The sequence below is a fragment of the Cydia pomonella genome, chromosome 2 (genome assembly GCF_033807575.1).
Source record: "Cydia pomonella isolate Wapato2018A chromosome 2, ilCydPomo1, whole genome shotgun sequence".
Classification (NCBI taxonomy): Eukaryota; Metazoa; Arthropoda; class Insecta; order Lepidoptera; family Tortricidae; genus Cydia; species Cydia pomonella.
Window position 1 is genome coordinate 17,939,482 of NC_084704.1, and position 14,521 is coordinate 17,954,002.

The following is a 14,521-nucleotide window of genomic DNA, read 5'->3' on the forward strand; positions in this document are numbered from 1 at the left end:
TAGGCATGCCGGTTGGTAAATAAAGCGAAATAGCGGTTTGATCCCTTGAATTTTATTGATTCTAATTATTGGATGTCATACAACACATCATACCATCTACCAAAATTCATAAATATTTTGTGAATAATTGGTTCCTTACCTTCAGCTTAATCGAGTTTGTTGTGAAAAAAACAAATCTGTACAATGTGACGCACAGCCTATACCTTGCTTTATTCAAGCCCAACTGCCTCGTAAAACCCAAACACCGGGTAATAGACAGACATAATGTTACAATCATGTAAAAATGCATTAAATATTACTAGATTTTTATAACTAAGATGGTAAAAACTCCGTGACGTAGATGGAAATTTCCACAACATCGATATTAAAGGACAACCAAAAATTAAACTTTTGTGCTAATTTTTGCTGTAGGTGCTATGAAATGAAATGAATTTTTGTCTTTAAAGTAACATTTTAACAGTTTTTATATTGTAAATACTCAGTCACTTTACAATTATTGTATGCATGTAGTACACTTTAGTGCAGTATTACACGGTAAAAAACAAAAAAGTATACCAAAGTCGTGGAACAATGATATTTGACCCAGATATTTATTTCTGAAAACGCCCCTAAAAGCTGTAAAACCAGATGTAAAACTCACAATATTGTTTGGAGTTTCAACCTGGTTTCAACATTAATTATCTACATAAAATGGTACCTGTGTTAGATAACTTTAATGAATATTTATATCCTTCACTTCGTTACTCCTGTACTGAGAAGGTACATCTCTTCTGATAGGACTTGCTTAACACCTAAGCTGGGTGTATTTAATTTAGTGAACAAATTGTATGTATTTTTATATTTTTTGCAAATTCTTTGATGGTTAACGTATACGGCATTCGCGCTAAAATCTGTTTTGTTTTGTATTTTTGATGACATTTTACAATTTTGACATTGTCAAAATCGACAGCTGTTTAATGTATGTTCAGTTACTATACCTAATTTGCACTCGGTTACGTTATAAGATAAGTGGTTATGAGACGACTCCACTGCACTAACAAGCCAATTAAATATATTTTAAACTTTATAAGAAGTTAGCTCAGAAAAACTGCTCAATGCAATAAATATTCATTATTTAGAAACATGTTGTAAGTAATATAATAGATTTGTTTCGAATACATTAGCAGATTTAAAAAAAACACATATTTCTGCTATAGTAACATTAATGAACAAACGTCAATTTTTGTCTTGTTCTAGCAGTGCTGTCAAAAAGAAAAACATTTTGTTGGTTTATATTATTTTATTTTCAATGTGATTCTATCTAAACTAAACACAATATTCATAGACCGGTAATAAGTAAAATATGATAGTCTGACGGCGTGACTCTGTACAGTTCATTTATTTACTTGTGGCTTAAATTTTCTGCCTTGACAAATTTTGCGATGTTTAACCCCGATTTTAATGACTACCAATTGACTTCGATAATCACTGAAAGTTCTGGGGGCGTAGCGGTTGTGTACTCAGCACTTTACAAGCCTAATAAGCAGCATGTTTCCGTTAAAAGATACTTCGTTGATAATAGCAAGGAAAATGCTAACCTGATTCAGGTAAAGTATACATTTTTTTATGACTATATTTTTTTTTTATGTGGACAACGGATGCTTTACGTTACAACACTTCAAAGTAAAATTTATTTCACATAAAATTACTTAAATATACCTACTAAGTATAAATTCTATAAATCTGACATTAACGTCAAAAACAAATCACAAACAATGAACTGCAAGATATTTCTATTGAATGAATGTATGTCACTAAAATTTTAATCAATATTTCAGCAAGACATCTTAACCCGCAAAGAACTGCAGCACCAGAACATTCTTCCATACTTGACTTCTTTTGTCCATGGCCGAGAACTGTATGTAGTGTCTCCTCTGATGACGTTAGGGTCCTGCCGAGATGTCCTGGACCGGTACTTCCATGAGGGCTTGCCTGAACTGGCCTGTGCTATAATACTGAGAGATGTGCTCCTAGCATTACAATACTTGCATAAACAGTTGTATATACATAGGTAAGCCTAAATAAAGTATTATGTTCTATAATACAAAAGCAGCTACTAGTATTATGTGACTGATGACAGTGTTTGATAATTTGGCTGCAAACATCATAAGATTTGTTAGCTCAGTATTGCTTCGTCCATAATCCAATTTCGTCACCTTTTTAAATATTGTACAAGGCCATATTATCAGCATACAATTCCTAAATTGTCACCTGCCTAACTCATCCACATTACTATTTGAACTACAGTCCCAAATCGTCTATATTCCTATTTTGACTACAGTGGCAACTCATCAATATTATTGTAACACCCTATAAATAAGGCAACTTTTCATTTATGTACTTTTGTATTACTTTATTCCAACTGAAAAGTTTTGTTGGCCTGTCATTATGACCTCCACCAATGCCAGCAAAGTGGACCATATAGGAATGTGGAAATAGGGTTGTGGATGAAGCAGTCCTGAACCGATTTGTCTGCTATTATTGTAAAAAATAATAAAAAATGTTGCCTGAGTCATATTGTCCTCTCTTACTGCACATATCCATGCATGAGCTAAAAGTAAAATAGTCAGCATATTGACAAAGCTGTGTTACTTTCCCTTACCCTAATACCCCTTACTAAATATATCTGTTAAATTTCTTTCTGAAATAATATGAAAAAGAAATCCAATATGATAGTCAATTCAAAAAAATTTCAAATATATTTTTAAATGTTTGTATAGCTTTGATAGCCAACTGGTATTTTTATTTCATGAAAACAATATCATTACCTATATGCAAATGTTTGCGTTACAAAGGCGCGTCGTCATAATAGCATAGCAGTAACAAAAACACGTCAAATGTTCAGTGCAAACTATTTGTTGATGGTACAAATTTCACACTTGTTTTTACTATAGTGATGTCACTCAACAGAGGTGTATTTAAATATTTGGCGCCCTGGGCCAATTAGATTCGCCGCCCTTGTGATCAATGATTAAAATATTTTAATTTTACGAATAATAGCAAATGTTTTAATTTAATAATTACTTAAGGTTAGCTTATAAAGAACCTAAATGGGCGAAAATTAAGAACCTAAATAACAATGCGAGCTAAGTGAACGCGAAAATGTTTTCTATAGAAATAACGCAATTTGATAGCCACCTGAAAACTTACGATCGTCGCTCTCAATGGCTAATACATAACACACCCAGTCGCTGTGGCCGAAACCGGCCAGGACAAGATGATGACCCATAGTACAAGCTTTGCTTAGCCGCCCTTTGCAGTCTGCCGCCCCGGGCCATGGTCCCCTTGGCCCTAGAAAAAAAGGGTTTTCGATCACATGACAAACAGATAATAAAACCAGCATTCTAATTTTGAAATTAATAACTATTAAATTATTATTTTTTCTATTACACTCTTATTTTTCTAATTAAATGACTGCTAGTGAGATCGAAATTTGATTCATATTATGTTTTTATAACAAAATAAGTATTAAATACAGATGTCTTATGGTAATAACTATTACAATTAACATACTTTCATAATTGAATATCGATAGATGATTACCCCCGCTCGCCTATTGATATTTCTTGTATTTGAATTTCTTTATAAAATCAAACTAGTATTTTTTATTATTATTATAGCCTTGATTGCTGGAAACTAAACTGCACATCATTGTTTATCAGGTTTTGTTGATTTGGTGTCCAGCGTGTCTTGTGACACATAGGCCTCTTCCAGATTCTTCCAATTCTCTCTGTCGTCTCAAACTAGTATTACCTAGTCTTATACATTTTGTTTATCTAAAACATTTTTGAAATGGGTGAACTTCTAAAAATAATGTAGTGATAGAGCCAAGAAAAAATGGTGATAAATGAAATAAAGAACTCAGAATTATTTCAAAGATTTTCCATGCTGGTTTATCCTCAACTCTTCTGTTTTATTGCTGATTATTTCTCTTCAGAAGCGTGCGGGCGTCGCACGTGCTATTGAGCGACAACGGCAGCGTACGTCTGTCGGGGCTGCGCAGTGCAGCGCCACTCGTCCTGCGAGGGCGTCGGCAGCGCCGCCTGCACACCCTACCCCCGCACGACCCCGACAACGCTAACCTCATGTGGCTCAGCCCGGAGTTGCTGGAGCAGGTATGTATGCAGAAACCTCATGTTAGCTGCTGGAACAGGTCTACTGCAGGAGCCACATGTTATTTTAATAACAAAACTTCCGTGGGAATATGTTAAAAACGGGTGACTCACTATTTTAAGTCGAAAACGCTCGACATGTTTCACTCCATTCTGAGGAGTGTCGTCAGGAGCTACATGTGCATGTGTCGTAAGGAGGAACAAGTCGAGCGTTTTCGACTTGAAATACGTGAGTGACCCGTTTTTAACATATTTAATAAGCCTCATGTTATGTTACTGGATAGTGGAACTTCCCTCGATAATATTGTACTTATTAGCAGTTCATTTTCAGCTCAATCTTCAAATATACCAGATCATACACGACCACAATTTTATTAACTTAGTTTCTAATAGCTTACTTTGCTTATCTCTTTGCAGAATTTAAAAGGATACGACGAGCGCTCGGACATTTACTCGCTCGGCGTCCTATGTTGCGAGCTCGGTAACGGCGCCGTGCCCTTCGCGGAGGTCCCCACCACCCTCATGTTCACCGAGAAAGTGCGCGGTTCGCGGCCGCAGCTGCTCGACTGCTCCACCTTCCCTCAGCCCGCGGCTCACGAGGTGAAAAGTAAGTGTTCCTTTACTGTCAGGTCGAGCTGGCAACGGCGCCGTGTCGATCACGGAGATCCTCTACCACTTTCATGTTCACCGAGAAAGTATGCGGCTCGCACCCGCAGCTTCTCCGCTCCCTCAGCCCGCGGCTGTCTTTGTCTTTTATGCTTTCAGCCAAAAGTCACCGCCTGTATCACTCTCCTTAAACATTTGCTAGTCGCGCTATAAAGCATGTGTTTTATTCCGCAGATATGTACAATACAGACCCCGGTGTGGGCGACAGCGCGGAGTGCGGCGTGGCGCGGCTGCGCGCGCTGTACTCGGCGCGGAAACTGTCCGACGCCTTCCACCATCTCAGCGAGCAGGCGCTGCAGAGGTGAGCCACTGTGTCATATGGCGCTCTTCACATCAGGTTGCGAGTCGTCACGCGTGCGGTGTGCTATACAGTGTTTTTTAAGTGAGACGGTATGGGAAGTCAGAAACTATTCAAGATAGAGGAAAACTGTCTTTAAAACCATTAGGTCAATTTGGTCATGATTTGTCTTTGATCCACTGTGCCCCAATTTCATCTTTCCATTAATTTATTCGGTTCGAGTATCTAGTTCGGTTTATGGTTACAAAAATCCGCGAGTGTCGTGGATCGAAGTCGTGACGGAAATTCATCATGGTCATGTTCATGGAACTCTCGGTTGGAACGAAGTTAAGAAAGGGTCGTGACGGACCCCCCGCGGGTTGCCCACCTTGTCGTGGTGGAGGGGCTTAGTAACCGTGGCTTGGTCACCCACCGTGAAGCGAAGAGGCAACCAGGGCCGGCCTGTTTGAGGTGCGGGCTGGCCCGAGGAGGACGCTCCAAGTGGGCTTGGTAAGCCCGCTTGTGACGCGTTGGAGGTGGACCGTCGAGGAAGAGGAGTGTCGGTATTGCTGTGAGCCGTTCTCCCTATCCTCGACGGCCGAGGTGGGATCGCAGGGGAAGAGGCGTGATGGTATCACGATGCGCCACTCTCCCTATCCCCTGCGATCTTGGCGGGGCCGTTCCGCTGTAGCGGCGTTGGTGGGGCTGCAGAGGAAGAGGAGTGTCGGTGTTACGGTGTGCCGTTCTCCCTGTCCTCTGCAGCCGAGTTGTGGTTTGCGGCAGAACCATGGACCTCATCTGCCGCCGGGCGCTGGGGAGTTTTCTGGCGCCCGTGGCCTCCTTGGGGCGGGCTCGGGGGGGTCCGCTACACTGCAGGACGGAGGCCGAGGAGGAAGGCGCGTCGATAACATCTGGCGCGCCTAGCGTGAAGGGCCTTCGGGCATTCGCGAAGGAGCCGCTCGCGGGCGGCTGCCGTCGGTGGGGTCGCGGATGAGTACGAAAGCGTTCCTGTAACCCCACCAATAAGGCGGCGAGGCGGCATATGGGGGGTTTTTAGTGGGTATACCGTGGGCCTCATTAGCCTCGACGGGAGTCCCACATAACCACTCGGGTCACCCCCCGCACCCGGGTGGTATGCGTAATGCATTTTACCCCCTACAAAAAAAAAAAAAAAAAGAAAAAAAAAAGGGTCGTGACGGAAAACTTTTACACTTTTTTTCACCTAGCCCCCATCCGCTAAGTCCGTACCGTGCGATAAAGAATTTCGTTCCAATAAGGTAATAAATCGATTTTTCATACATTAAAACCATATTTACAATAATGAAAGAATTTGTTATCACCAGCCATAAGGAAAGCGATTTTTTAACCGACTTCAAAATTTCTAAAGGAGGAGGTTATCAATTCGGTTGGTATGCCTTCTTTTCTACTTAACTAGGCGTAGGACGCTTCTTTTTAATTTTATTGTATGTAATCCAAAATCAGCAATAATCTTTCTTTCACCGGTCTCCCTCATTGAAGTCGGTTTTATTTTCTTAAAAATTATTTAAAAATCATGTATAAAAATCGTTTTACACTTTACTTGGTAGCCGCGCGATCCTCATCACTGCGAATTTTAGTTCTGAAGGTAATATGGTATCTATCTCGTTAGTCAAACGGAGGGGCGTAAAATCGGTAACGTCGTGAGCGCTTAAACCAGTACAAGTAGGTAATATTAGTAAAGTTATTGCAAAAGCTGCACTGTTACCCTTGATCCACTGTACCCCATTCTCCCCTATGTGTGTGTTTGTGTGTATGTGTGTGTGTGTGTTCGTAGCGTTGTCTCTGCGGGTGCGGATCCGCATCAGTGTAATAACTGCGTAAGTGGGGCATGAACACTGTGCACGGCGTGTGTGCCGATTATAAATGCCAGGAATAGTGGTACTGGCCGAATATTCGGCCACACTCCCGACCGAAGCGCCAAATATTTGGCAAAACATATGTAAATTTTGTCTCACTGATTGCAGGGACCCAGAAAAAAGGCCGTCGGCGGCACAGCTCCTTAACCACCAGTTCTTCAGGCAAATCCGCAAGACTGACTTCCTGCCTAGCCTCATCGGCCGCGTCAAGCCAATCAAGCCTGACCAAGGTACTAACTAGTACTGTTTAAGGATGAATCAACTGTTTCTTGTTATGCTGTCTCGTCAGACTGGTAGTGTAAGATGTCCGCATAAAAAAACCGCAAATCGATGGACAGTGAACAGTAGTAGTGCAGTAAACTAAACAAACTATACCAACTGATAAAAAGACGCAGTAAAAGGGTTAAAGAGGTATTCCCCGTTGGATATATGGATATTATCTACGTATGATTTTATGATTAATATGTACCGTATCTACAGTACAGTTCCATAAGTCTCTTAAAATAGGTACTGAAGTAGAACTGTGTCACTTCGTAGTACCTATTGAAAAATTCAAAAAAAATACTAAGAGCCACTTGCACCAATCACTAACCCGGGGTTAGCCGGTTAAACCAGGAGTTACCATGGTTACCAGTACAATTTGAGACTGGGTTCATGGTTTAACCGGTTAACCCCGGGTTAGTGGGATGGTGCAAGTGGCCCTAAATGATATTATATCCAAAATTTATTTCTTAGGGTTAGATATGAGGATATGCCGTATCGTTTGTGGTATATTGTACAAAAAACAAATCAGCCATATTGTATCTGGAAGAGCCCAAACTCGGGTGGTTTTGAAAATTGTTTTTGTTTTAATTTAAAAAAATGACTGAAATGTAATAATGTGGTAATTTCTAGAATCGCCCCAGAAAGCCGTTTCATATGATACCCCACATTTTTTTTATACTACGTCGGTGGCAAACAAGCATACGGCCCGCCTGATGGTAAACAGTCTCCGTAGCCTATGTACGCCTGCAACTCCACATGAAAGGTTTCTGAAAAAAAAAACTTTCCATACAAAAAAAAAGAATGACTCGGCACTGCGAGTAAAAAAAATTTTTTTACATCTAGTATGCGTGTGCCGAATGGCTAAACTGTACATCAATTTGCGGTTTTTGAAATTGGGCTCGTACGGCTTCCACTAATTGGGAAAATAGTCGCGTAAGTACTTGGTTTGTTAGAGAACGTAACCATGGCAACGAGTGACAAGAAAAATTGATGCACGCTGAACCCAATCAAAATGTCATTCTAAATTGAAAACTCCAAAGTCGTTTTTATATGGCAAGTGTTGGTCAGCTGAGAACCCAGGGGTTAAATAATAGTACATTACGATACAAGTGCGAAAAATAGGAACTCGTGTCGATTTAGAACACTCCCTTCGGTCGTGTTTTAATTTATCGCCACTCGTGTTTTAATTTATCGCCACTCGTTTCGAATTACTTATTCGCACATGTATCTTACGACGTTTTACAGTACCCTTTAAATGTTCGACACAGTAACGTAATATGCTAATTTTCGCACTAGTGCTATAAAGTAGCACCATATGTACTGTAAAATTGGTTATAGTGGAATCTCAGAGAAAACCCTCAAGCAAGAAGTGGTGGAAGTTAGGTATCCACTTTCACTGTTTTACATCACAAGTAAAAGAGGACATAATTAAGGATTGAAATGAAGGGTTAATTTTAATTCACAAACCACATTTATTTAAACATTCATGTCAAGATTTGACTGATTTGTGTGTAAAAATATAAGTGATTAAGTAGGTGCTGTAACTGGGTTTATATTTTGGATTTCAGACTTGGATCTAATATTTGGAACATTATTTTGTATGTAGTTCAATAAATTAATAATTAAATTATTAAACACGTTGCGGCAAATGTGAATTCACTTAATTACACACCTAGATTAAGCAGTACTCCGCCTTGTTCATTTTCTGCCAGCATAACTGTGTATTGAAGGCTGTCTCACAATCGTCGGCACCTCTGTTAGAGCCGCAGGATCGCACAATATGCTCGTGCTTCTTCCTGGTGGCCTCCGGCAGTAGCTCGAGTATCGCTTCTATATCGACGTGGCCGTTGTCCAACATACCTGCGGTCTCCATCACACATTTCATGTAGCATTTCAACTTTTGATCGGGCATCAAGTCGGCTCCAGAATTTACTTTCTCGATTAACCCCAAGTCTACCCCGCTTTCTTCTCCGCAGTTCTCTCTTAACATCTTCGCTAGTTCTACAGTTTCTTCATCCATACCTTCAGTACATGTCTTTCCGATCACCACTCCGATGACATATAGCGCCATCACGGCGGAACAGAGGGCTACGCGCCCTGCCATTTTGTTTTTTTTTTTTTACCGACTAAACAAGTCAGATCTGTTGTTTGTAAATGCTAGTTCTGAAGGGCATTTTTCTGAACGCCATATATATGAAGAGCGGGAGCGGGTGGAGTTAATCATGTGTTGGCCGTCTTTAGTAGACTAATTACACATTTTAGCACCGATCCTAATTAAATCCTTCCTCGTTTCTGTAAATTGAGTGTGTTTAGCGTTGTCTTATGTAATTTGTAATTGTTTTTCTGCTTTTGTTGTGTCATGTTAGATAATAAGAGTTTAGTTGAGATTAGATGAATGCTTAATCATTTTAGTTACCTATTAGTGCAAATTGTCGACAAATTTCAAAATGTCACTCGGATTAAAGACTCGATATGTACTTAGTAGGTAGTTATTAGGCATGTGTGCATGTCGACGTGTAATACATTTCATTTCCTCGAAGCCTCTTACATTTACCAAATAGAATCCAGTATAGAGGCGTATCGTCATAGTACATATTCTAGTCGACTAAGTTTAGTGCCACCTTTCGACACAGGAATAAAACTCTTAGAATGACATAGGTTATTTGACTCATGTTCTTTCACTGATATTTGTTAAATATCAAACGGTGTCGCCATCTACTCGAGTCTAGTAGTATATATCTTTGATATATATAACTCCGTATAACATAAATAAAATCAAGAAAAATACGTGCCACGAAAAGTCAAGAAAAAATTATGCTCGCATACGAGTATGTGCGTTATACCTTTGGCCTATACTCGAGTAGATGGCGACGTTTACACACCGTTTGATATTTAACACATATCAGTGAAAGAACATGCCACACAATCAAACAAATGCCGATGCCCATAGTTACAATATTTTTTTTTTACATTCCAGATGACATGTCCGCTCTGCTTTTACAAGAGAAAATGTCCGAAATGGAGATAGAGAAGACGACGGAATGGGACTTCTAAACATACTGCTGACAATACGGATATGGGAACATAGTGCTGCCCCTTAGGGCCGAGTCGCGTATATATATATATATATATATATATATATATATATATATATATATATATATATATATATATATATATATAATATAGAACACAAATCATTTTGTCTGTTTTTCGACGTGAGTATTGAAAATATTTGTATTGATTATTTATTTACTCGTATAGTTAGAAGTACCTACCTAATTTGATGTGCTCTTTGTGAAGACATTATTGCCTGTATTATCTATCATTCACCTTTCTTTCCGCATAAGTCCTGAAAAAAACAATCGGTTTAATATCCTAACTTGAATATTATACTAATTATGTACTTACAATATAAAGTTTTATCTTACAATATTTATTTATCTTATACCTTTAAACGATCAATTCTTGTATTCTTGATGTATTATTTTGGGGATCTCGGAAACGGCTCTAACGATTTAAATGAAACTTGCTATATGGGGATGTTCGGGGGCGAATGATAAATCTACTACTGTAAACTGTACCCCTAGTGTAAATTTATTCGATAGCGTGACGTGACGTACGTGTTTGCGTTAAGTCTCATTTTGTATGGGATTTTGAGTTTCCAAAACGTCCCGCTTAGCGCGCTGTTTCTAAATCCCATACAAAATAAGACTTAACGCAAACGCGTACTTCGCGTCACGCTATCGAATAAATGTACACTCGGGGTTCTGATAATTATTTTAACGTAAAACGCATAAATATGGTAAAAATAATGACGTGCCCATGTACAATAAGATAGTTGCCACATGTTGAATTTTATAATTGACAATCATAACAAAGTAATACTAAAAATTTAAAACCAGTAAAAAAAATATGTCAGTTACCCATATAGTTCAAACGCAATATTTCACGAACACAACAATAATTTCCTAAGTTCCGTACATTTAGTACCCTCGCTGACGTGTGATATGATGTGACGTAGCAGCTTGCGATTTTTTTTAGCGTCAGTTTGAGTATCCTTAAAATACCTTCAGGTGTGACTTTCATTGTTTAATGCTGTTGGTCCATCTAGACATTTGTTCCTCACAAATCATTGATGTAGTATATTAATTGGATTCACAATCAGCCGAAAACATGACGAAATGTTCAGTGAAAAAATAGCAAAACAACAAGAAAGAAGCATGGCATATATTTGTTTCAGTGAATTATATTGATATTTTAACGGAACGAATGTAATTTGTTGTAATTTAATAGTTCATTCTCGCTATTCATTTTGAATGTTTTGAAACGTGCGTTTGCAAATTTGACACTTAAATTGTATCGCATTAAGTTTACTTTTGTATGAAATACTTATCTTGAAAAGAAAATATAACGAAGCGTTATTAGCATCTACTAGAACGCATTTCCTAATCAATGTCTGTTTACTTCATATATTTTGATATATTTCTTTGGCATTGGGCGTCCAGCTATTTTAATACGTCAATATCGCAAATAGGCCACCGCGGGCCAGGCGGAAATCGTCGGTCACCGTATCTCGGGCGATAAGTCATAGGGTAATTAAAGGGAAGTGAATTATGAAGCTTCGTGAATGTCAGCTGCCACTCCGTCTGTAGGTTGAGGACCGGCAGCTACCCAAACTTTGTCAGATGATTGTTTTATTTAGATACTATATTGTGAATTTAAAAAACTGTCACTCGGTTGTATCACGGTGGAAAGACCGTCAGCTGGACACATGAAAATGTATAAAAAAGATTAGGGAAGATTTATAATGCAGCCCTGAAACGGAGCGGCAGCAGATGTCCACGAGGGTTCAATACGAATCGCCCTTAAATAATCACTTTCCGTGTTATTACCCGGGGTGCTATTGGTCAAGGAAATCCGCTCGCGGGATATATAAAAAAGTTCAATTAAAACACAAGTGTTTTGTTAACGCAAGTGACACCATTTTAATTTTCAACCGCGACATGTGCATTTGTGAATTTTAAATCTTCCTCTATTTCATTTAAATAAGATTCGATTTGAATTTTTATAAGTACTCATGTTAAACCACACGGGGTAAATTAAAGCGTCGGTTTCACCGTCATTTAAATACAACTTTCTCTTTAAACTCGTTGCGTGGAATAGGTAAAATAAAGGGAAATAGAAAATTAGGGGAGTAAGTGTACGGTGTTATAATAATATTATTGTTTACTTGTTGTCCTCATTTGACGTAAGACGATGTTCGCCATAGTATAAATATATACATAGAACAATATTGTAATTTGATACCTGTAGTTGTTGCCACTGTGATTATTAAACAAATTTTGTTGGATCTTTATCGTTTTATATTCATCTAACGTATTTGCCATACATAGCAACTCGCTATAATATACTCTGTAATAAAAGAGTTGAAAGTCTGACGATTACAGAACGCCAAACGCCTAACAGAAATGTACGTACCGATGCCACCAATTTGTAAGATTTTTACCAAAGATAATTTGAAATAGAGGTGGATTGTCAAAGACAACGTTGTAGCCACGTAAATTTACTGCCATGTTTTGACACATGATTAATACTTTTAGAACGCCATTTGATTTGATCCTTATCCTTTCACTGATATGTGTTAAACTTGTTAAATATCAAAAAGTGGCGCCATCTTACATCCACCTCTATTTCAAATTCTCTTTGGTTATACCTACACCTTTATAGTAAGTAAGTAAGTAAGTAAATATTCTTTATTGTGCACCATACATTTAAAAATAGACAGGAAATGAAAAAACACGTAAAAGTTAGGTAACAACAGGCGGTCTTATCGCTAAGAAGCGATCTCTTCCAGACAACCTTTGGGTAGCAGGAAACTATGAACTTACAACATTGAACGGGTAGTGCCGATATACATATAATTCAACAAAAAGAAGACGCAAACAATATAATACATACCTACATACTAATAAAATAAATACATATATACATACATACATTATATATTATACAATCATAAATAAAGGCAAGTTAAGGCAGCGAAAGGTAGTGAGTCTTCAAAAGATTTTTGAAAACGGGAAGGGATTTAGCACGTCTAATGTCTAATGGCAAAGCATTCCACAACCGAACAGCACGAAAAGAAAAAGAGTTGCTATAAAATTTTGATGATGAAGGTGGTGGAGCAAGGAGATGCATCTCCGCACAGCGGACCGAGGAAAGATAGTTGAAACGCTTTTTAAGATATAGAGGGGTGGAGGGGTTGAAAAGAATGTTATAAAGAAGTACAAGAATATGAGAGTTACGGCGATGACGAATAGGGAGCCACTTGAGCTGGGTACGAAATTCAGAGACGTGGTCATATTTGCGTAATCCAAATATGAATCTTATACAGACGTTTTGAAGGCGCTCAAGTTTATTTAGCTGGTCCTCTGTAAGATCAAGATAGCAAATATCGGCATAATCCAATATAGGGAGAAGAAGAGATTGAGCAAGCGCAATTCTGGTAGCGAGCGGCAAGAAGCTACGAAGCCTGCGAAGTGACCCCAGAGAAGCAAACATCTTCCTACTGATCTCACTTATCTGTGGTACCCAAGACAGTGTGCGATCAAATATAACTCCAAGATTTTTTACCTGGCTCGATAATGGAACCGGGACACCATCAAACACTATGAAAGGTAAGTTAAGAAAGTCAATCCGAGAAATGAGTTGAGAGCTGCCTAAAATTATAGCTTGCGACTTACACGGATTAACTTTCAGCCCATAGCGTTTGCTCCAACTGGAAATGTGTTCCAAGTCCCGATTTATGGAGCCGATACTCTTAGGTAGATCGTTAATTACGCATTGAGAGTAAATTTGGAGGTCGTCGGCATAGAGGTGGTAAGAAGAAGAAATATTAGTAGTAATGGAGTTGATGAAGATGGACCTTTATAGTTCATCTTTTTAGGGTACCGCGCCAAAAAAGTACAAAAGGAACCCTTTCGGTGCGACTCTGTCCGTCCGTCTGTCTGTCTGTCACATCGCTAAATATCTCGAGGACCACTTAAGTTCTCGATTTGAAATTTTGAATAGGTATGAACAACGCTAACCCAGATACATTGAAAGAATTTTTTCATTTGCTATAGATCCCCCCATTGTTTTTTTTTATGAACTATAGATTGAAATTTTGCCCCCTCTTGAAATTTCTATTAGATTACATTAGGAACACCTTTTTTCAACAGATATGTTATGTCACATGTTCACATGATAGAGAATTATCCTCGATAAAG

At 38.7% G+C, this 14,521-nt stretch overlaps 2 protein-coding genes across 2 annotated transcripts; one reads left to right on the forward strand and one right to left on the reverse strand.

Moving 5' to 3' along the window:
• Positions 1-1,248: 1,248 nt before the first annotated feature.
• Positions 1,249-12,606, forward strand: LOC133515556 (STE20-related kinase adapter protein alpha). The gene is made up of 7 exons (XM_061848117.1): positions 1,249-1,586; positions 1,818-2,050; positions 3,977-4,154; positions 4,569-4,758; positions 4,992-5,118; positions 7,098-7,219; positions 10,231-12,606. Exons 1-7 carry the CDS (start codon positions 1,422-1,424, stop codon positions 10,305-10,307), a joined length of 1,092 nt encoding a protein of 363 aa, XP_061704101.1. The 5' UTR covers positions 1,249-1,421; the 3' UTR covers positions 10,308-12,606.
• On the reverse strand, positions 8,706-9,427 carry LOC133515560 (general odorant-binding protein 69a-like). The gene has a single exon (XM_061848120.1). The coding sequence runs from the start codon at positions 9,355-9,357 to the stop codon at positions 8,926-8,928; it is 432 nt and encodes a 143-aa protein (XP_061704104.1). The 5' UTR covers positions 9,358-9,427; the 3' UTR covers positions 8,706-8,925.
• Positions 12,607-14,521: the final 1,915 nt, after the last annotated feature.